At 44.5% G+C, this 24,140-nt stretch overlaps 1 protein-coding gene across 1 annotated transcript in view; it reads left to right on the plus strand.

Moving 5' to 3' along the window:
• Nucleotides 1-2,086: 2,086 nt before the first annotated feature.
• SFMBT2 (Scm like with four mbt domains 2) overlaps nt 2,087-24,140 on the plus strand; it is a 121,928-nt gene continuing 99,874 nt past the window's right edge. The window contains exons 1-3 of the mRNA XM_009900248.2: nt 2,087-2,354; nt 18,847-19,015; nt 23,451-23,545. Of these exons, the coding sequence (XP_009898550.1) occupies nt 18,910-19,015; nt 23,451-23,545 (201 nt within the window). The 5' untranslated portion in view covers nt 2,087-2,354; nt 18,847-18,909. The remainder of the gene's footprint in view (nt 2,355-18,846; nt 19,016-23,450; nt 23,546-24,140) is intronic.

Here is a 24,140-nt window from a genome sequence, read left to right on the forward strand (position 1 = left end):
TGTGAGAGCCGCTGTGGCTGTGTCCCTAAGATGGATGATAGTAGTGTCACCTGCCACCAACTTTAGATCCAAATAAGCTGCAGCGAGAGGCATCTCAGTGTAACCCTATTTAGAGCAGGTTAAAAGGAGCGAGAATGCAGACATTGTGTTTGCAGAGCATCTTCCTTTCAAAAGTATGTTGAAAATTTGAAATGTCACCATGCTGAAAATGTCAACCACTTCCATGATCATCTGGAGAAATGGGACTTCAGTGCTTTCCTGGCATCTGGTGGGTTTTTGACTTATTTTGAAGTTCTGATAGTGTTCCCTTGTGGTTTTGAAATCCCATCCAACCCAATGCCTGAAAAATATGAACTGCTTGATTTGTATATTTTACAGGAACTCTGCTGTAACAGGAGGGGCTGAACACATCTCCGTGACCTTTCAGAGATGGACCATGAATGGCAACAATGTGAACTGTGGTGAAGAAAGACACTGTCTGCAATATTCACTTTTTTTGCCAGTCACAAAATTGCAGAATCACAGAATCACACAATCAGTATGTTTGGAAAAGACCTTCAAGATCATCAAGTCCAACATTATTTAACTCTACCATATCCTTGAGCATCATATCTAGACAGCTTCAGTATCTTTTCCACAAATGTAACCCAGAAAAAAATAAAATCACACCTTCCTTCACCTCTTTTTCCTCACTTATCTTCTTGCCCCAAACCCCCGAGGTGTGCCAATGTGTCTGTGAGATGATAGTGGAAAAAAGGGGTGTGGGGAGAGTGGAAGAAAAAGGGGATGGGAAGGTTCAGTGACGAATTCCCAGCAAGAAGCAGTACAAAGGGTGCTGGTACTTGCAATGAGGCAGAGAAATAAGGCCACATGTGGGAAATTAGTGCTCTGCCGTGGAACCACCCCTCCCCGCAGCACTCCCCTGCTCCTGCAAGAAGAGATGCTCACAAGATCATCTGGAAATTTCAAACCTTGGCTCAAAAGTGACCAGAAGAAAACAAGCGGAGACAGCGATTGCATCTAAACCTCTGGGATGAGAGGCGAATTTGATAGCACTGACATGGGGGCATTCACACCGGCTTGTGAGGAATTGCACAGTGGAAAAGACAAAGCCCAGGACTCGTTGACACCCGGCAACAGGTTTCCTCCAGACCTGTTGAGTGTGTGCTGCGCCAGCCCCCATCCCGGGGGATGCTCCAGAAGCATTCACTTGGCATCCTCAGCCGTATCAGAGATGCAGCTTCTGATGCCTGCAAGGAGAAGGGGGGTAGGGCTCCAAAAATCCCCGTCAAGAAGCATTATGCAGAAGACTTGAAGACAGGGAACGAAATCCCTACAGAGTGGCACCTACAACCCTTCTGCTGAGCAAACCTGGGGAGGGAAAGCTTCACAGCCGGCCGGTCGGAGCATCCCGAAAAACGCGGCTGTAGAAGAGACTTTCACCCCCATCCCGTCCCGGGATTCCCGGGAGCAGGAACAATTGGGTCGGGGGTATGGGTAGTGGTGTCCGGATAGACTTTCCAGCCTTGCATCGGGCCAGTTTTCTGGAAAGGAAAAAGGAAAAAGAAAAAAAAAACAAAAAACCAAACAACAGCAACAACCAACCAACCCCCCCCCCAAAAAAAAAAAAAAGAAAAAAGAGAAGTATCTATTCATAAAACTCCCGCAGTGTGGCTGTACGTGCAAAACCCGCCCCCACCCCACCACCGCATACACCGATATGTTCAGCACAATTCTGCCCTGAATCTCCTGCAACCTCTGAATAAAGCAATAACAAAAAAAACCCCTCACAACAAACCCAAGCCCGAACAAAACCCTCAAACCGACAAAAACCTCTCATTGTGCTAATGCCGGAAAGTTGTGGATGTGCGCAGAGGTGCATACCACTTGATTTTTCATCTTGCGTCTTGCCTCGTGCTTTCGCCTGGGGTATTTTTTTGTGTGTGTGTTTTGTGCTGTTTTCTTTCTTTCTTTCTTTCTTTTTTTTTAAATTTTATTTTCCTGAAACGGGGAACAACCCCGGGAAGCAGGAGCCTGTGGAGAAGCGGAGGGACAGGAGAGGGACGGGAGGGCTGGAGGCGACAGGGTGCATTTTGGCTTTTCCTTCTTTCCCCATGTCCCTCCCTGGAAGTTTCATCCCGAGATGAAATAAGGAGAAAAAACGAAATGAGAGGTTGCGGAGAGCGGTGGGGAGGGGAAGATGGGAGGCAGAGCTCCCACTTTGCTGCCAGTATAAAACGCTTGATGGTATTTTCTCGCATTTAAAGCTCGAAGGGTGAAAGCGCGTTACCGCTGCGCGCTGCTCCTCACCGCGGAGCACGGCGGATCCACGGCATCAATTTCCAGAGTGAACTGTGAGTGAATTTCAATCCTCCTTTCGCTTATTTCAGTCTGTTTCTCCGGCGGAGGCACGGCTCAGGGTGCGGAGGCACCTCAGGGCGCGCAGAGAGGCGGAACGGAGGAGATGGTGGTTGGGATGGGTGCGTGATTTTTGCAATGACTTTTTTTTGGCCGGGGGGGGAAAGGGGGGGGCGCGACCACTGAAAAAGGTCACTGAAGGAGTTGACTGCTATAGAGAGGGAGGGGAAAAAAAAAAAAAGCCCTAAAAAGAGCGGCAGGCATGCGCACTGCGCGGATGCCATATTGGAATGAGTGTGCCGCGGGTGCGGGCGGAGGGGACGGCTCGGCTCCGTTCCGCTCCGCGCAGCAGCGCGCAGCACACCGCGGGGGACTGGCTGTTCAGATACGGGGGAAAAAAAAAAAAAAAGGGAAAACACCCCCAAAATAACCCCCCTCAAACTTACTCAGGTAAGGTCCCGCTCCTGGCAGCCCTCCGTCTGCCACTTCCTTTTTAATTTTATTTATTGTGTTTTGCAGTGTTTTGGGTGGGGAGAACCACTTCCCCCCCTCTTACGATGTAATCAAAGTCCTTTACAAAATTTAGTTTTTAATAATTTTTTTTTTTTTTTTTTTTTTAATTAAGCGGCGGAGGCTGGGTATGGATTCCCCCCTCCCCCTCCATCCTTTCCCACCCCCCTTCCTCCGAAGGGATAAACGGCGGTAGAGTTGTTGCGAAGTGTTGGTGAGCGAGTGGATCTTGTAACGTTGGTCCCTCGGCGGGATCCGGGACCTGCGCTCGGTGTCGGGGGTGTCGTTCTCCGGGAATAGCACACACCCGAGGGGTGGCACGGGCAGAGCTTGGGCTGCCCGTGCAGTTAATGTCAGCCGTGCAGGGATTTTCTTTTTCCCTTCGCGTGTCTCTTTTTAGATACTCTTACTCCTTTCTCTGTCTTATCCCCCTTTCCCATTTTTTTAAAAAAAATCTGATAATAATTTCAGAGTAATATCTGTTGTTTCCGTGCTTTCCTGTCACACGCTTGTACGAGCTCCTTTCAAATTTACTGGGCTCTCGGAGTTATTTTGGGTGTGCGGGTGGGTTTCTTCTGAATCTGCAGGGGAGAAGGGAAAAAAAGAAAAGCCGCTACGAAAGGCGGAAGAGAAGAAAAGAGAAGAATAGAAAGCAATCAGCTGTGCCAAAATGTGCGGCCCTGATCTAGAGACGTATTTTCCCGTAGCGCTCCCGAACTGCGGTAAATGAATATTTATAAAGCTTGTCAGCTCAACATGGCGGGTTCAAGGTGTCTTTAAAAACTGGAAAAGAAACATTTTGAGAGGAAAGAAAGAGGAAAGCCGAGGTGTCACCCGCTTGGTTCAACTCTTCCGTGGTTCGGAGAGGTGGTTGGTGAATTGAAGGTGAGGGGAAGTGGATGGGAGCCGTCCTCGGGGTCCCCCTCCAGCACGTCCAGCCCCTCAGGACTCGGTGGTGGGAAAAGTGTGCGTGCTGTGGAGAAACCGTGAGAAGGGGCATGTGGACTTCAGAGCTCGACCGATTTGCTTTTGAATGCCGAAATTGCAGACATGCCATGAGGGAGAAAAAAAAAAAAGTCAAATAATAAAATGCCAGGAGGCACAGCAATGATTTATTTTGCATTAAGAGCAGACATGTCGTGGGATGAGCTGTCCTGTTGGAGCTGTCAAGCTTTCCCAGCTCGCCTCGACGCAGTCAGCTGGGGATGTGGGTTGCTGGTGTGGGTTTTTTTCCCCCTTCTCTTTTCCACCCCCTGTTGTTTAGCAGAAAGGTTCCGAAATTGCTACGCACGGCTGCCAAACAAGTGGCTTTAGCAGTGCGTGCTGCAGCGAGTGTCTCTTTAGCAGAGTCCTAAAAAACCCACAATGAGGGAGGTGAATCGCAGCTTTTGTCAAGCAAGGAGATGAGAGTTTGTGAGGAGTTTGTGCCCTTCCCAGCTGCCTTTTTTTGAAAAAATGTGTTTTCCAGTGGAGCGAAGGAGTGAGGCTGCCTCAGAGAGAGTTTCAGGAGAAGCTTTCTTCTTCCCAGGCAGAGAGCTGCTGTTCTGGGATTGCTTCACCGTGGTTGCAAGATGTTAAGTTAGGAGCATCTGTGTTTGCAGCCGTGGGAGGTGATGAGATGCACCAGTATCACAGGCTGTCAGTGCCCAGGTGGGGATGGGGGAACCTTGGAAGATCATGGGGAGGGGAGAGTGGGGAAGAGAGCAAATCTGCCTTGCCCACTTCCCTGCACTTCTTGGAGATGCTCTTCAGAAGCTCACCATGCTTTTATTTAGCAGGGGCATCTGAAGATGCTGTTTGCGCACCTTGAGTTTTCCACTTCCAAAGCAGCCTTTTTTCTATCCTCCCACCTCATTCTCTCCCTTCCCATCCAGCTTTCAGCCCCTGCAAGGACCCAGCTTTGCTGCTCAGTGAGCCAGCAAACTCAGAGTTTATGGTGGTAAGGAGGGAGGTAGAGGAGGAGATTGGGGGATGTGAAGAGTGGAGGACTGCAATCTTTTATGAAAATAGAACAGCATTAATTATAAGCAGAGCAGCTTGGAAGGCAGCTGTCAAACAGTGGTGGGACTTGGGTGGCAAGCTGTAGTGGAGTAGTATCAGCCTGTGGGGTGGGAGGGGATAAAGCCATTGCAGAGTGGAACCATTTCCCTCCTCCCTTCTTGTGCATCTTTCCATCTACAAGTTTCTACCCTTCTTGGGCAGGACAGGTTTTAAAATCAGTTTGCTCGCCTGTTGCTCTTGGGGAAGAAAATGTAGCAGAGAACCCTGGTATCTGATCAGAAAAGCAGCTTCCCCTGGATGTGTGCTGTGGATCTGGGGATGTAGAAGGTGCTAAGGTCTCTGCAGATCCCTCTGTACCCGGGATCTTGCCCCAGTTCCCTCACTGTCTTTGCCTTGGAAGGATCTGTTAAAAAATGGAAAAATCAGCCTGAAATGACTCATACCTTGCAAACTGTTCTTTGCCAGCCAGAGGATACTCATAACAGCCCAAGAGGCTACGTTTGTGGGACTGCTTTGTTCCCCACATCTTTACTCCTATTTCCCCCCAAGGGAGGGGGTCCTGTTGCTGCATGAAGCCCATGCACACTCTTCCAGCAGGTTAGGGTTAGCCCTGGTTGCACTAGGCAGACCTTCTCCAAGGACTATTTTATGTAGTGGCAGGAGGATGCTGGTCAGGATTTAGTGCAATTTGCTTTTCCAAATTGGACTTCCTTAGCTGGGGACTGTTGCCTGAGTGAGCAGGAACACAAGTGGCTTTTCTTTCATTTTTAAAATTGTTAAATTCCCCCCCCCCTTTAAAAAAAAAAATCTCCTACAGATTACTTATGGAAGGGAAGAGAATATTCTCACAAGTCTAATAACTTCAGTGCTTATAAAGGATTAGGTCCTAATGACTCTGGTGTAATCTGTTGGCAAGTGAAAACCTAAAAGCCATTTAAACAGATACAGCATAGAGCTATCAAGAGACTATTGCACTGTAAACAACATGGAAGTACCTTTTTAATGAACCACGGGGAGCACGGGGTGGTGGGCCAGTAGATGCACAATACACAGGATCATTTCATTTATATATTGAGAAAACATTTACAGATATCCAATGGATGTTGTAAGGATGTTGTGGAGCTGGAGGGTGTTTCACACAGATGTAGGAACATCTGTAGAAGACAACAGTATATAGTTATATAACTGTGATTATGAGTGATAATTGACTGGCTGGACAGACTCATGTTTTAGTAAATAGTTTATGAAAACTTTGTGGTTGTGTTACTGGAAATGGAATAAACACCACAACTTAGGGAGCTCCATCTAAACATGAGGAAGAACTTCTTTAGGAACTTCATGAGGATGGTAGAGCACTGGAAGAGGCTGCCTGGAGGGGCAGTGGAGTCTCCATCTCTGGTGTCATTCAGAACCTGCCTGGACACCATCCTGTGGAACCTGCTGTAGGTGAACCTGCTGTGACAAGGGTATTAGTCAAGATGATCTCCAGAGCTCCTTTCCAACCCCTATCATTCTGTGGTTCTGCAACTGTCAGTGCTTTAGATTTGGGATGCTTTTACCCTGCCCTTGGCTTACACTGTTTTAATTGTGCTGTTGGCCCATAAAATATGTTTATATAATTTGAGTCGCTGTCTGGCCTTTCATAGCCATAAAGATGCTGGACTGATATGAGGGCATCAGTGAGGGGATGTGATATTTCTGTGCTGAAGAACAGGACATGGTGGAGAGGGTGCTCTCTTTTTTTGCTTTTTTTAATCTAGTTTTTGCTGGCTGAACTTTTGGTGGTGTGGGATAAGGGAAGGCATGGAAAGAAGCAAAGGAAGTTTTCAAGGATAGTGATGGGTGAAGGAGATGTCCGGTCCCTGTCTGTGTCCAAGTGACAAAGGAGTTGTGGAATGCTCCAAAACCTGGTATAAGTAGCTAAAACTTGAAGTAGAGGAGCCAGAGGCACATTTCTGAAGGTGCACAGAGAAAATTAATGTGATGAGCACAGGGCCTGTGTTTTAGATGACCTGAAGATAATGGAGGTGGCACTGGTATTTTATTTCTGTGAATATTCACACATACAGAGTGTATCAGGTGGTGCAACAGGGCCCTCAATGCTGAAGTGAAATGCTGTTGTTAATATGGAAGCTATTTTGAAAATAGAATAGAATACAATTAACCAGGTTGGAAGAGACCTTTGAGATCATCGAGTCCAACCTATCATCCAACACTATCTAATCAACTAAACCATGGCACCAAGCACCCCATCCAGTCTCTTCCTAAACACCTCCAGTGATGGTGACTCCACGACCTCCCTGGGCAGCCCTTTCCGTGAAGAATTTCTTCCTAACCTCCAGCCTAAACCTCCCCTGGCACAGCTTGAGACTGTGTCCTCTTGTTCTGTGCTGCCCCCACCTGGCTACAACGTCCCTTCAGGTAGTTGTAGACAACAATAAGGGCTCCCCTGAGCCTCCTCTTCTCCAGGCTAAGCACCCCCAGCTCCCTCAGCCTCTCCTCACAGGGCTTGTGTTCCAAACCCCTCCCCAGCTTTGTTGTCCTTTCCTGGACATGTTCCAGCAAGCCAACATCTTTCCTAAACTGAGGGGCAGAGAACTGGACACGGTGCTCAAGGTGTGACCTGACCAGTGCAGAATACAGGGACAGAATGACTTCCCTGCTTCCACTGGTCACACTATTTCTGATGTGGGCCAGGATGCCACTGGCCTTCTTGGCCACCTGGGCACACTGCTGGCTCATGTTCAGCCAACTGTCAACCAGTACCCCCAGGTCCCTTTCTGCCTGGCCACTCTCCAGCCACTTTGACCCCAGCCTGTAGCACTGCATGGGGTTATTGTGGCCAATGTGCAGATACTGAGTTTATTCTATCTTTGTAGTGTGCTGACCCTTGCAACAGTTTGTTTGTTTGTTTCCCCTGGATTGAAGTAGCTGATGGTATTTTGTCAATATTTAAAACTCATCACTTGAAACTGTAAATCACGCAACTCTTGATGCATGGTAGTCAACTCTGATGAAACCAGTCAGATATTTTTAGTGAGGCCTGTTGCAACAGGACAAGGGGTGGTGGTTTTAAACTGAAAGGGGGGAGATTTTAGACTAGATCTAAGGAGGAAATATTTTACACTGAAGGTGGAAATATTCAAGGTGAGGTTGGATAGGACTCTGAGCAACCTGGTTTAGTTGAAGATGTCCCCTGCTGACTGGGGGGGGGTGCTGAACTAGATGAAATATGAAGGTCCCTTCCAACCCAAAACATTCCATGATTCTATGAAACTATCCTATGGGTTTTCTGCCAGAAGATTTCTCTTTATTTTGTGTATCTCAGCTATGACTTCTACAGTGATTAGAACTGTCTGGGCTGAGAGACAGGGGGATGCAGAAATATGAGCAAAGGCTGTCACTGACATTTTAAAAAACTCTTGAAGAAAGTTTGTTTTGAGATTGGCCTTTTGCAAGACCTAAATAAACTATTTTTGAGAGGACTAGTTTGGAAACTGTGTTCTCAGTTACTTCATTTTTATGAATCAGAAGCATTTGCTCTAAAAAGGAATACTAATAAAAAGAAAAACCCCAACCAAAACCAAGCATTTTTTGACAGCTGACTCAGAGATCATTTCTGAGTAGGTGTGAGGCTTAAAAAAAGTATGTGCAGAATCATTGCTATTTTTACCCTGTTTATTGAGTCCTTCCTGATGTATACTCTTCACAATACTGGGTGGCTTCTGCAAGGGAGTCCTGTTTTCTTGGGCATAGACTTGAGTCCCAGTTTGAATACAAGTTAATGGAAGGTTTTGTGTTTATTTTCTTAGCAAAGAAGATGATTTCCCACCACTAAAATCCAGGAGGTGACATTCTTCTTGCCCCTACAGTGTAGATCAGGCAAGACAACCATGGGTTGCGGATCCTTAAAGTCTAAGAAATCACAAGTCACTTTGCAGGACTTCTGGGTGGAGACCAATAGCTTTCTGGGGGGCATTAAAAGTATCCCTTTAAGGAAAGGACAAGAAAAAGTAATGTTTAACTGATTCTTGGAAGGTGGTTTCTGCAAGGTACAGGTGTAAAATCAGACTTCATGATGCACTGTTGTGTGGGTGATGGTGTGAGGCATTAAACCTGGGTGTCCTCACATGGTCACCCTGGCATATCCTAGAGCCTACTTGTGTAATGAAAGGGAATCCAGTTTGCCTTTTCTTAGAGAAACAGGCTGGAATTGGCACCATAAATATGCAGGACTCTCAGTTAAATTGTCTTGTGGAATCTGATTCTGGATAGACCTTTTCAGGGGTTTGCTCACTGCCCTGATATGCTCTTGGTGAAGGGTCCTCCTCTTCCTGCTGTTGTACTGAGGGGTGGTAGGAGATGACTGTGAGGGGTGGATCTTTGGTGGGTTGTGGTTTTTTGGCAAATCCTGCCAGTCAGTGAAGCTACTTCTGAATATAAAGCTCTGAGAGGGCTGTAAGTGCATGCAGGACTAAGCCCAAATGCTGATCAGCTGTCTTGTTTAAATGAACCAAACAGTGCCAAGACCTAAAATGTCATTTTTGCTGCAAAGTGTTGGAATTGGATGGCAGATGTTTCCTGGATGCTGGTTTGCATCTTGTAATTTTTTTTTTGGGGGAAAATGTTCTCAACTGTTGCAAAGCACCAGAGCAGTGGCGCAGCACAGAAGGCAGAACTGATTGCTCAGGGTGATGGGATTTTTGGCTGATGAGAAACTTCTGAATTGAGCCCTGAATTAAGTCTATGGAAACAATGGTTTGGTTTTATTCCTGATGGGTGACTTCTGTCACTTGGCTGATTGGTCCCATTCAGGGGCTCTGACTGATTTCTGTTGGTTTGCTGTTTGGGTTTTTTCTTTTTCATGCACGTGGCTGGTATTTTGACATAAGCCTCAGATGGGATGTTTCAGGATGATGACCAAGTATAGGTGTTTAAATTAGCCACCTAAAAGTTTTCCTCATTTGCCCTTCGTTTCAGACGTGGAGGCAGGAGGAGACTGGGCATCACAGATGGTTGATAGTGCTGTTGTGTTTCTTCCCCGCAGTTCTTTTGCCTGTTGTAAATGACATTTGAGATACAGATTCCTCCTTCTTCATGGCCCTGATTCAGATGAGAGATTTAGAAGACGCTCAATCTTAAATGTGTGCTATTCCCAAATTAGTTGGTGTATGTTGGGTCCTTAGCGTGAGTACACATGCACCATGGAAATTGTCTATTGAATGATGGATGTGACATCCACCTAGTAGGTTGCATCTGGACAGCTGGAAACGAGAAGGCTTATTACATGGTGATGTCCTGCTCCCTGGCCTGGCACCTTGCTCTGACTTTTATATCTATGGAAAGAGGATGTAAAATATCAGTGCTGTCACAGGAGGGGATTTTGCATCTGCTTGGAAATGCGGGTCAGTAATGTGAACACAGGGCAGGGGGGAGGCACTCACTTGCTTTACTTGGCTGTTTGTGACAGCAGTGTGGGGGTGGTTTGGGGCTGGATCCTGCAATTGGCATCCAAGTCTGGGAAGCTTCCCCTGCCAGCTGACATGGGCACTGAGCAGAGAATCGTACCATGCCCATGCGCTTTGTGGGGTGCTGCTGATGGGGACATCCACAGATAGCAGGGGTGTGGCAGCAATGCCCTATAGCTCTTGGCTATAGAACATCATAGAATCATAGAATTGTTTTGGTTGGAAATAAGCTTTAAGATCAGGAAGCCCAACCGTCAGCCCAGCACTGTCATAACCACTTAAGGGCAAAGAGGCTGGTGAGTGGTCTTGAACACAAATCCTATGAGGAATGGCTGAGGGAGCTGGGGTTGTTCAGCCCAGAGAAGAGCAGGCTGAGTGGAGACCTCATTGCTCTCTGCAACTACCTGAAAGGGAGGTCATAGTGAGGATGAGGTGTTTGGATGAGGTGCTTAGAGAGGTGGTTTAACAGTTGTGTACAGGGAGATGTTAGGATGTGGTTGGACTCCATGATCTTAAGATCTTTTCCAACCAGCTGATTCTATGGTTAGTGCCATGTCTTGCATGTTTTTTGAATACCTCCAGGGATGGTGGCTCCACCACCTCTCAGGGCAGTCTATTCCAGTGCCTGACCACTCTTTCAGTAAAGAAATTTTTCCTTGTAGCCAATGAAAAAGTGCTTTTAATTTTAGAACTTTGATCTAGTCCTCAGTGAAATTTGTTGCAGGTTTCAGCTGTAAGTTCATCTCTAGGTCCTTTGCTTATCTTTACACATAGGGCACCTGTACACACCTTAGTCTGCACGTCTCCCTGTCATCTGTCTCTTTTATTTGCCTAACACAGCAGGGCTTTTTGCTGTAAACAATTTAGTTTCTCTAATTGGGTTTATTTTACTTTCTGTTATCTTATCTTTCTGCTATTTATCTCTGTGCATCCTGGGCTGTGGGATGTGCCAGCTAGGGAGGATGAGAATATTGCTTTGTGAAACAGGTTTCTCTCTGTTGGCAGAAAAAGTGCCAGACATTGGCACCAGGGCAAGAAAAGAGGAGAGCAGGCACCTGCTGGGTTATGGAGGGTTGTCACCATCTCGCATGATCCCTTCTCCACCATGTGTCTTCAGAGAAGTTTACCTCCTGTCCTTCTTCCACTTCAGGATGGACAATCCAGGCTATTCCTGCTCTGATGGCTCCTCTGTTTTCCTGTTTTTGCATGTTTCCGCTCCAGGCTTAGTAATTTATTTTCTGTGCTGCTGCACATATGATATAGATGCTTGACTTCAAAAGCAGAAAGATTAGTCCTATTGACTGCCTGGAGCAGGAGGGCTGGAAGTGACCTCTATGTCCAGGGCAGGAGTAAGAGTACTGAGATCTGTTTCTGGACAGATCAGCATGCTAACCTCTCCATAAAGCAAGTTTTTGTGCCCTTCCCACAGTCTGTCCAACCTTTTCACCAGATTATTTGGGCATGAGAAGAAATCACTAATAAACAAAGTGTCCATTCCTGTGGTTTAAACCTAAGCTTTCCTCTTCCATCCACCAAGAACATGGGAAATACGTTACACTCTTTCACCATTCAGCTGTTTGTTATATATTTGAGTATTGTGAACATTCCTAGTTCTGCAGACTAGATGGGATTTGTTTCTTCCATCCCAGACTACATCTGGACCAACACAGCCCTGCTTTGAGCTATAATTTGCCCTTAATAAAATGCTGTGGGGTGTTCAGTATGAAAGAGAAATTGTCACTTGATGTAAGTGAAAACATTTGGTGAGGGAAGCTCTCAAATAAATAATATCAATAAAAAATGACAGGAATTTATAAGAAGTGATCCTTAAAAGGTTTCCAACTGGTGCTTTGTCTGAGAAAAGAGACAAGCTCTTTCTCTACGAGGTGAAAGCTGTTCTTTGGTATATTCAATAGCCCTTCCAAATGAGCCTCCATTTGCACTGTGCAGATACTCAAGGGGTGCAAATGTTGTGGCAGTCTGCCACTAACAATCCTGCCCGAGGTATGGTTTTGTTTAGGGACCTCTGCCTAGAGGAGCAGACTTTCTTCTCAGCCCTAGTGTCAGTCCTGTGCTTCCTCATGTTAAGTGCAATGGGATGATATGCAGCGCTGCCCAAGAACTAATTTTTGTGGGAGCTGGAGACTGCATTTGTTGACTTCTATTGTGTCATGCTTGTGAGAAGGTGCCTTGGTGCATCCCTCTGAGGAAGGAGAGCGTGATGCAGGTTCAGACTTGTGAAAGCACGGTTCAGTTTCAGTCTTGTGACAGCCAACTTGCATAGATGCTAGATCTGGCCCCACAGCACTGAGACCCCCTTCACCCTGATCCACATGGAAGGCCAGTACCATATGGAATCGGAGCATCTCACTTCTCCATTTGCTGGTGAACTGGGATATCTAAAATCTCAGCAAGTGCTATGCAAGCATAGGTATAGTGTAAGGGTTGTTCATCTCATCTCAGTTTTCCGTGTCTGACTTGTACCTCACCAACTGCCCTTTTTAGATGCTTTCTCTTGGTTAGCTGCCAATGATTGACTGGATGAAGCAAACCCCGCCTGAGGTCTGTAGGATTGGTGGGCATCATTTTTTATAGTACTGTTAATGGGAATTTTCTTTGATGGAAAACCATAAGGTGAAGCCAACACTGGAATCAGGACCTAGTCTGATATCACTCTCTGTCCTTCCTAGGCTTTTGCTCCATCTGCTTGGGCCTAGGTTCCCCCACAGTAAATCCATTTGGCTATGTGAGGGACATTAGTGTTGACATAAAATTATGATGTGTTCTGGAAGTTGGATGGAAGAGGAGACAACTGCACTGTGACCTTCTCAGCTCTAGTTTGAGGCAGGTCAGGTCTCAGCACAGTCCTGTCCTACTTTCTGAGAGCCTCAGCACCAGTTGCTGCAATTCCCTAGTGGTTTAGGCAGATAGATCTGGTCTCATTTTTTTCAAATGGTTTATTTGATCAATTTGCAGTGGCTTTTTTACTCATGGTCCTGCAAAAGGCTTGAAGGGGGTAAAGGCAACATGAAATTGCAAATGGTAGTACCTGGCTTTGGGGGGACTGAATGAAATCAGCAGATACATTCTCACCAGGTTAACTCTGCCAGGGCTGCCCTGTGCTTGAATTTCCTCCAACTTGGCTGAAAAAAGAAATACAGATTTCATATATCCCAGCATACTTAGGATTGGGTTCTGGAAATTCCATGAGCTGTGGAGCTACTCACGGATCTAGTCTCCTGATCCATTGTAGGGGTTCTTCACCAAGGATATGGGGTCATGCTGGCATCCCTTACTGAAGCCTTGCTGTACTTGTCAAGTGGCTTCTTACTGAGAGGAGGGACCATCTCATGTCAATGAATGTTGCTGAATTTTGGAGGCAGGTCCAGATTATTAGGAAAGCAGGGGGATTTCTACTTTCCCACCATTCAGGACTGTGGTGGGTTGACTATTTCCCCCAATGTTAATTTTCCAGCCCAGCCCAGTTTGGAAGCCAAAATGAAGCTATGGAACTTATTGAAGGCAATGTTTGGGGTTGTTGGTGATTATTGCCTTGGTCTTGCTAGCCATGTGAAATATGGTAACTTTTAGGTACATATTCTACCTGAGTTTCTGGAATTTACAGTCCCTGTAACTATCCAGTGAGATTGTTTAGAACTTACCATTATTTTCCATTTTACACCCAATAGTGATTTATTTACAATCTACCACTTTCTGTTCAAGACCTGCAGAAAATTTTAAAGGACTCAGCAGTGCATTGGCATAACTGATTATCCATGAAGGAGGTTTCAAGGATGTAAAATGTTTCTTGTATCCTTTGTTCCAGTAGCCTGTCTCTTTAATGCCAGTCCCAATCAACTGAGCATCTATTGGAGTTTTTCATGATTAAGGGAGAGCTGTAGGGTGCTGGATTTTTGTGTGTGTGACTTCTCTTTACAGGGGCTTGCTCCAACGACGTGGAGCAAACAGAAGATCAGAAATGTGAAATAGTATGAGGAAGCTAGACCAAATGATCTTAAAGGCCTCTTTCAACCTAAACAATTCTATGATATCATGAAGCCAATGCCAGCATGTTTACAAAGAACTGATGTTCATAGATTTATGGAATGGTTTTGGTTGGAAGGGACCTCAAAGGTCATTTAGTTCCAACCCCCTTCCATGGGCAGGGACATGTTTACTAGACCAGGTTGCTCAAGGCCTCATCCAGCCTGACCTTCAATACCTCTAGGGAGGAGGCATCCACAACCTCCTCCAGTGTCTAGAGAAGACCAGGCAGTGTGTTTGAGATAATGGTGTGAGTGAGAGTGACAGCCATGGGAAGAAGGAAAAAAGAATACTTAAAAAAAAATAAAAATGTTTCTTTGTTTTGTTTTGGGTTTAATATTGGATGGCTTTTACTGTCTGCAAATTATGATTCTGGATCTGAATTAAATACCAGAGGAATGTTTGGAGGAAGGATCAGATCAGTTTGACCAACCACTGTGCAGAATGGATGAATAAGTGATCTAAAACCAGAAATTTCCCCACTCCCTGCTCCTTCACACGCATTTAATATTCTTTTGTGTTCCTGCCTAGTGTAGTGTCACCTTGAGCCTCTTCTGCTGTTGTTTTCCTTCCCATGGTTTCCAGGCTGGTGATACGGCTTGTGGTCCTTAATTTGGTTTCTAGTGGACACAAGTTTCTTCAGCGTGAGGGAGAAATCGGTACAGTGGCGTGTGCTGCTTGTTTAGTGCTGCTAATTGCAGGCCAGTCAGCATGCTGCTATTAACACTATGGCTGGGGACTCTATTTGAAGTGTTAATTAGCAGCAATTAATAAGAAGTGAAAAACTAATACCCTATGTCATCTTTTTTTGCTGGTTAGTTATATCAACACCAAGGCTCTGAGCTGTCTTGAAGCTTATGTTTGTATTAAGACTTTGGTCTTGTCACCACGTAGTATTGGGAAAATACTTAAATGCTCTCCTACCCTAAATAGTAATCTAGTTCTTTCTCCCAAAAGAGGATTACCAATAGCCTCTGATAGATCCAGTTTTCTTGGGATATGGATGGTCTTGACACAACATTTCAAAAACCAGTAAGTTGTCCACAGCTTAAGCAAAAAGTACCTCAAAATAGATTTCAACAAAGGTGCTGAATCTGGCCAAGAGATGTTGCATCGCCCCCTTTTTATCGAAGTGGGCTCAAGCCCAGCCTCTGTTGTGACCACCAAGGATGGATCTCAGTCATGTGGGCGCCTCAGGCAGGTTCCTGCAGGTTTTCTCATCCTTTTCCCATTTCTGATGGGAAATTCCCTGACCTAGTGGGATGAGTCTTCCTCAGTGAGCCACCATGGATCTGGTGTCAGATTTTGGGTCTTGACTATGTAAGGAACAGTGAATAATGTCATCATCTAATTGGACATTTTTTACCAGCTTACAGCTTTGTCTTATCAGCATCATAGGAGCATCACAAGATTTAGCAACACTACCAACTAGCTTATCTTTGTTCTTGATATTTATTTTTACTCCTGAGTTCTATTTAAGATGATTAATTTATCATGTTTAAACTGATCTCTCTGTTTCTCTCTGTGCTTTGATTTTTTTATTTTTTTTTTTGGTAATAAACCAGAATTGCCTTCAGTCATTCCCTGGTCCTAGGCAGAAATGAAACCAGCTGAATCCACTCAGGGTTTATCTTCTGCTGATACCTCCCCCCTCCTCTCACATTTTACAAGCTTGATGTAAAATCTCGGTACTTAACCGATTTATTATTAATGATATTTACGTAAGTATTCTCTACCAAAGGAGAAGTGTTTTTTGACTTTCAGGAGACTGATTGCTTGTAGTTTCATAGTTAATTGAAACTTAATATACACCGGGGATGAGTGATAGATACGTTCTGAGGTTAGCTGCACTCAAAATACTCATAGTCTATAATACACCTAATTCATTAGCAAGTCTCATGTCAACAAAGAATAAAGATGAAGTGCTGTAGTGGCCATCACAGTGGGGAAGAGATCATTGTTATTTGTGGAGTGCTCAAAGTATTCTAAGCACTCTGCAAAGAGACTATCAAGCAGCATATTGCTCATAATTGGTTTAGGGTCTCCTTTTTAAAAAATACCTTTGCCCTTTCATTAGCATTTTCCTGAATCTTGAGTACTGTGTTCAGTTTTGGGCCTCTCACTACCAGAAGGATTTTGAGTTACTGGAGTGTGTCCATTTAAGGACAATTAAGCTGGTGAAGGGCCTTGAAAACAAGTCTTATGAGGAACTGAGGTTGTTTAGTCTTCAGAAGAGGAGGCTGAGGAGAGCTTTCTTCCCCCTCTACAATTACCTTAGAGGAGGCTGGAGTCAGGTGGGGGTCAGTCTCTTCAACAAGTGATGGGACAAGAGGAAATGGTGTCAGGTTGTGCCATGGAAGGTTTAGGTTGGATATCAGGAAAAAAATGCTTACAGAAAGGATTACCAAGCACTGGAACAGGGAAACGGTGGAGTCCCCATTCCTGGAGGTATTTAAAATATGTGTGGATGCGGTGCTTAGGGACATGGTTTAGTGGTTGTGGCTTAGCAGTAGTGGTGGGATTGTGAGCTCTAGGCAAATGGTTGGACTTGGTGATCTCAAAGGTATTTTCCAACCTCAGCAGTTCCGTGGTTCCTTTGTGGTGTGGAACACAAATTGTTGATGGGGATTTAACTTTGCCCAAATAACTTATAGCTGAGGGTTATATCACCTGCCTCTGTAATTTGCTTTTAACAGTGATACTTGTGAAGCACCCATGGTTTTAGTATGGCTTATTTGCTGTCATAGAATCACAGAATGGTTTGGGTTGGAAGGGACCTTCAAAGGTCATCTAGTTTAATTCTCCTGCAGTGAGCAAGGATATCTTCAACTAGATTGTGTTGTTCAGAGCCCTGATAAATCTGACTTTCCATGCATGGGGTATCTACCACGTCTCTGTGTAACCTTCAGAGTTCTTTCTATATCTAGTCTGAGTCTCTTTTAATTTAAAACCATTACCCTTTGTCCTAAATGTCCTAACGTCATTATGATGCTGTTGTGATTGCCTAGCAGACAGTCCTACCAGGGTTCTGTTAATGGATATCCTTACACTCCTCATCTCTTTCAGTTTGTTTTACAACCACTCAGACATGTCCATTTCTTCCTCACAGGCTTAAAAACTGAGAAGGAAAAATCTATGACAGAACACTCTTCCTCATTTTATTTTATAACCACCATATCTGCTCTTCCTGACTGTGTCTCTTGAATAGCAAAAGTTGAACAAATCTCATAATATTTTTACTTTCTTCCTACCTTTTGCTTTGCCTGGTCTCTGTCAGTAAACTTTTTTTTCTGACTTTTAGTCACCTTTTTCCAGAGCATTTGGCTTCAGTGTTGCCACTGTAGTCCCCTCTGTCATGAAGGTCTTGGAGGCATCCACTAATAATCAAGACCAGTCCTTGTCCAAATTGGATATTCTGGATACACACTTTCCCTACTACTTGTCTTTGCTTTAGCACATCTTCTGTGAATAGCTGCTTCCCTCTGTGCCCATAACCCAAGCTCTTAGTTTCTCTTCTTCAGTCCTCCTTTGATGCCTCATAATTCATTACAACCTCAGAGACTTTTAGTGAAAAGTTTGCTTTGGACTTCTTTTCAATCTGCTCCTAAGGGTGTGTCTCTGGGTATTGCTCATCTGGTAGCCTTATTGTACCTAGAAATACAGCTTTTATTTAATCTGGTGTCTGATTAAAGATCTAATCAATCTATATTCCCTTTATCATACAATTTTTCACTTCTGTGTGTTTTTATTACACATTTACAGTGGTCATTCCTTCTAGAAGAATCTCCTCTGCCAACAAAATCCAATTTTCATTTGACTTAATATTGGCTACTCTGCATGGTAGTAACTGATGGAAATACTTCAGGTCAGCCTTCATTAAAAAAACAGTTTCAGCCTGCACTGTTTCATTAGGGTACCTTCATTTTGCACACTGAACTTTTGTTTCCTGGAGTTACTCCAGTCTCTCCCAAGTACCCGTCTTTCAGTGTGTCCTCTAATTTTTTAAATCACAAGTTGTCCCCTACAGAAATTTGAATATTTATGAAGTGAGATGTATCTCAGTGTTAGCTATCAAAAAGTTGGAAGTCAAGGGCTGGACTTGCTTCAGGATGGTACAGTTGGCTTTTCTTGGGCAACTTTTTTTGGCATGGGTTTTGCCACTTTATGGGCTGGTCCTTCCCTCTGTGTTGGTCCTGCAGGGGGCTGGACTGAACTTGGAGATGTGCATCTTGTGGGTGCTGCTTATGACTTCATTATCTTTTACGTTATTGCTATTGCCACTAAGTGGATGTGCCCTTTGTTGTTGTTCATCATCCAACATTAGCTTCAAATTGAAGGAGGGAGGGAGCAGGACTGAAGGGTTACAGTCAACATGGGATAACTCAGAAACTGTTAGGAAAGGCTGCAGGAGTGGGTTGGTGTAGGTAGAACAAATCACTCATTGTTTGCTTGTTTTTCCTTTTAGCTTGGTTCCAGGCGTTCTCTGCTGAAGGATGAACTAGGAAGGCAAGGCCTCTTCCTCTGAACCATGGAGACAAGGGCATCTTTCATTGCCACCATGCAAGAAACCCAGCGTCTCTCCCCAGAGAAGGGTCAAAGCCCAGCTAATGGCGACATGGAGCAGTTTGATTCAGGTGAGCTCTCCTTCATTCCTGTGGGTTGTCTTCACAGGTGTAACCCTCCAACTGATCACCAGTAGGGGTGGGGACAGCAATGTCGCTAGGGAAGCGTTTGGAAGGACTGTACAGCTTCAAGGTCTTTTCCGACCTGGACTGGGTTGCGTGGCTGCATGATTGCAGGGTTGGGAAATTTAAGCTTTTCTTCCTCTGGACCTCATCTACAGTATGTAGCAGCTATTTAAAATGTAAACAGAAAGTAGTGGAAAGCCTTTCCCAGGACACCACATTGTATTCTTCTGGTTTCCCTATGCTTTTTATTTTGTTGAAGCGTTGCTATTTCATTAAATCCCCTTTCATTTCAGTCTGTGGATCTTTTCTCCTTTTCCTGATCCCCTTTCTTTGCTTCTTCAGTGAGGCCTGGGAAAAGTCTGGTTCTGGAGTCACAGATTTTGGGTCTTTTCTCCCCATCTTTCTTTCTTTCTTTCTTTTTTTTTTTTTTTACCCTGCAGCCAAGCATCCTGGGAGGCTGTTAACAGCTGAAACAGTTGCATTTTTATAGTGTCAACGCAAGAGCTCTTTAAAGCCATTGAGAGGCTCACAGATAATGACTTGTTGATTTTATTTGCCGTGCTGGGCTTGTTTATACATCCTCTCACTGTAGGCTAGCCAGCCTTGACTCTTTCATCAAGAAAGAGTACTGGGCCTGAGTACCAGTAATTGGAAAGGGAACTGATATGCAAAACAGCCCTAATGCCAAATGCATCAGCTCACAGGGTGCTCTGCAAAATGTTGGCACCTGGGGCTTTGTAGCTTTGCATCCTAGCCAGGACTTTGTTCTTGGAGTGTGTGACTTCAGGAGCAATAAACAGATCAGCCTTGTGATAACCACTTCTAAAGTGGCCACAATCTTTGTTGCCATATATTAAGAGACTTTGTTTTAATCTGTCTGCCTTTTAATTGTGGGATCTCCAGGCAATTGAGAAAGGTTGAGAAGAGGTCCTCTCTTCCTCAGCAGTAGGGCTTTTCTGCTGGATAAGGAAATTTGTGCTCAGTCTTGTTATGCGTGGGGATGGGGCTGGATGGTTTCATCTCTGGGCCATGTCATCTCTGCTCTGGTTGCCCCTTTGCCAGACTTCTAGAAGGGATCAAAGTCCATTAAAGACACTAAAAATGTGTCAGGAACTTACAGTGTATTCAGACTCCTTGAGATAAAATGAAGCAAAATAAAACACTGATGCTGTGATAAATGAATACTCCAACATTATTTTTGCAGACCTTGTAAAAGCAATTTCCTGATGAAGTCTGCAGATAAAATACTGTAGAGGGGTCGGACTTGTGATGTGTCCAAGAGAGATGAACTGACAGGGAGGGAAGGCTGCAGCTCTCATGCTACCTCCTCCCAGGGTCCTAAAGACTCTCTTTTTGGGTTTAGAAAGGAGAGATCTCTGGTTTATAAATATAAGAACATATAAATATAGCAAAATAATGATAATTTTATATTTTTATATATATAATTTAAATGTGCTTTTGTGGAATGCATGTGAATGAACCTGCCAGTGGGGCTGTGGGAACAGTGGGGCTAGTCAGTCTTGTGGTAGAGTAGATCATAGGTAATAAGACTCTGATGTACAGGAGGACTTGTTGCAACCTTCACTAAAATCTGTAGTGTTAATATATTGTGCTGTTGTCAACTTCTGGAGAATTTTTCCACTCTGAAGACATTGCTCAGTGCAAGGGATGGATGCTTACTAGCCTAAAAATCTCAGCTTCCACTGTTTTGTGGAATTACTCTTTCCCACAAGAGTACTGATGAAGGATGGAGAAAAGGAGGTACTTGCCTTGGCTCACCCAGCAGGTTAGAGCAAAAAAGAAATAAAACCAGAATATACAGAGAGCATCACAGGCTGAGGGAGTGCCTCATGCTCTGAAATGGAACTGTCTGAGCAGAAAAGAGCCCAAGACCGATCTGGAAATCTCCTGTTTGTGTCACATGTCCTGAGGTGATGTCCTTCAGGTTGTTGAGCTGACACTGTAAACGCAGATGGATCCAGAAGCAGGGAGCAACCAGGCAAAGGTGATGCACTTTAGCTTTTCATGTCAGATGCTTCTGACTTTTAGTGGGACAAGGGATTGGTTGTGCTCAGGGTCAAAAGTTTTTAAGTATGAGAATAATTGTAAGCCTGAGATGGGTAACTGGATCTGCCCATCTGCTCATGGACTAGCATATTTTATTGTAGAATCTCAGCCTTTCAATTTTACAGAAGCATAGCCTTTGAAATATCTGGATCTAGCTCTTCTTTAAAACATCAATTCTGAAGGGTTGCAGACATTAAAGCTGAAAAATCTCCCTGATCATCTGCCTGCCTTTCTGCATTATATAGATGAGGGAAATTCTCAGCAATTGCTGTACCAAGCTCCTATCTTCCGGTTAAGCTGTGGGTTATGTCTCAGTCAAGAATGATCAGTTTGTTCATTTTGAGTCAAATATCTCAGGTAGAGGCACCTTCTCTCTGAAGAGTTTCTTTTAGTAATTACAAGAAACAAAACAAACCCCACCCCTTATTCAATGTGGAATTTGTCTTTTTTCAGGTTGTAATCATAAGGTTGGGTTATTTCTTGTCTTGCTGAGTTGAAAAGTCACCTGGTAGCCACTGTATCATGGGAGTAAATGTCAATTTACATCTTCATATTCAAGCAGTTCGTGTTTAGGGCAAGGAATCAGACCTTAGACTCGATGTAACAGTGTGCAGAGTGTTTAAAAGCATTGACATCTCAGCGCTTCACTTTGAATTCCTAGACAAATCTTTATGCTCCACTAGCTCTGTCTCAAAAACCCTCTTCTGTTCCGCTTTTCCCCCCTTACCTGGGTAAGTCTGGCTCCAAAGGCAGCAAATAAATTCTCTATCTTCCCCTTTCAATAATGAGAGATTCCCACTGCACAACATAATTTTCTGGTCCTGAAAACTGGAGACCTGTAGCAATAATTGCAATAAATTAACCCTGCTGTTTTCTTCATAAAACTGTCTGGGGAGGTTGCTTAATTCAGTTTGTCATGAGTCACTTTAATTACATCATGACCATGCTGATGAATGTTTGGGCAGGTAAAGGTCTTGCAGAGTTTGCCTGATAGATGCTTATTGCAAGGAGCTCATTGCTAGACTGTAAATATTTTTGCTCTGGGGATGGAACTGGGTTTGCAAGATTGCTTGGGAACAAAATGAAAACAATCAGATTTGGCTGATCTTTCAGTAAGTGAAAGAAGATTTATTTTTAATTATTGCTCTGTGTGTTTCAGTGATGGTTTGAGGCCTTGGCTCGGCTCTGCTCTGCTCAGTGGGGTTATAAAAGAAAATGAAGAGTAGTAATGTCAAGTCCTTCACTGTAGGGAAGGATTTTCTAGGGCAGGCGTGTGATTGAGGGAGGCATGATGCAGAGCCCCAAATCTGTGAAAGGCTGAGAGAGTTGGGCTTGTTCAGCCTGGAAAAGAGAAGGCTCCAGCAGACCTTCTTGTGGCCTTTCAGTACTTAAAAGGGACCTATAAGAAAGATGAAGCCAATATTTTTATCAGGGCCTTAAAGCCATCTCAAGGGGTGATGGTTTGAAACTAAAAGTTGGGAGATTCAGAGCAGATCCAAGGAAGAAGTTTTTTACACTGAGGGTGGTGAAACTCTGGTGCAGAGTTTCAATAGAGGCAGAGGCAATAGAAAACCCATTCCTGGAAACATTCCAGGTCAGGTTGGATGGTGCTCTGAGCAACCTCATCTAGTTGAGGATGCTGCTGCTCACTGCAGGGGGGTTAGAGTAGATGACTTTTACAGGTTCTTTTCAGCCCCAGCAGTTCTGAGATTCTATGAAATCTGAAATTGGGCAAAGACAAATGCCACAGGTGGTAGGAATGTTCTGGTGGAGGATGCTGGGGGATCTGGGGGAAAGTCGCTATTATCTCTGGGGAAGAGGGAGACATGGGGAACTTTGCTGAGATTTCTGGGTGGAGGGATGCTGATGAAGGAGAGAAAGGGTGGCAGAACTGGAAAAGGGACTCCCCAGACCCGAGGGTTGGGGTGTTTGCTCTATGCACTGCTCAGCCAACAGAAGCAACTTCTAGTATTGTTGCTTGAATGCTGCTCTAACTAACAATTCTGGGTGACCTGCTTTTGGGGCATGAGCAAAGCCATTGCACCCTTGTGATAGTGGAGGGGTAGCCACCCCCTTTACAGCAAGAGTCATGAAATACAAAATCAGAGTGCAAGTGCTGGTTGCAATATGATGTCTTATTCCTCCACTGCCACAGAGGCAAAGTAATTTCTGATCTCAAAGTGTTGGTTTCCCTTGTGTTGATGTTTATTCTGGTTGCTATTGTCACCCTAAGCTCTTTGACACAACTTCTGCCTTTTTTAGGCTGCTTTTCTTTTTTCTTTTTTAATTTTTTTTCTATTTTTCCTTTGAACAGATGAGGGCTCCAGTGTTGAGGACACAGACTTCAACTGGGATGAGTTCCTGGAGGAAACGGGAGCGAGTGCTGCCCCACACACTTCCTTCAAACATGTATGTGCTTCATCTGAGCCTTGAGAGCATTGCATGTGTTCTTCCTTCTGGTTTTTGGGGGGGGTCCCTGGAGAACTGAAGTGGGGGTCTGACCATTTTGGAGAGAAGTTGTCCCTCTGTGCATGCAGCAACCTGTCTAGGAATGGCCTCCCATCTGGTGTTAGGTGAACCTGGGTGTGTTTGCATTATCTGCAGTCGCAGCTCAGAGCACTGTCTATGCCACTGCCTTGTTCTCTGCATTGGGTTCAAATTTTCCATTTTTGAGGACTTCAATTTGCTCCTTTTGCTTATAATGCACTCTGATTGTTTTTCTTATTTTTTTCCTCCTCTTCATCTGGGTGGTGTTTTATGTTTTTCTTTCTCTCTTCATTGCTGTCCATCCCAACCTGTAGAATCTCATCTCAAGAGAGTACCTTATTTTTCCAAAGTTGTCCTCTTAATGCATAATTTACTGACTAGCAGGGTCACTCAGCAGTAGAGCCAAACATGGCCCATAAGAAACCATCTCAGCCTTCTTCATGGAGATACTGTCTCAGGAGCATGAGAATGAAATATTTGGGTAGGTGAATGTGGCTCTTATAGACAGTCATGCTTC

This window comes from Dryobates pubescens, chromosome Z (assembly GCF_014839835.1).
Source record: "Dryobates pubescens isolate bDryPub1 chromosome Z, bDryPub1.pri, whole genome shotgun sequence".
Taxonomy (NCBI): Eukaryota; Metazoa; Chordata; class Aves; order Piciformes; family Picidae; genus Dryobates; species Dryobates pubescens.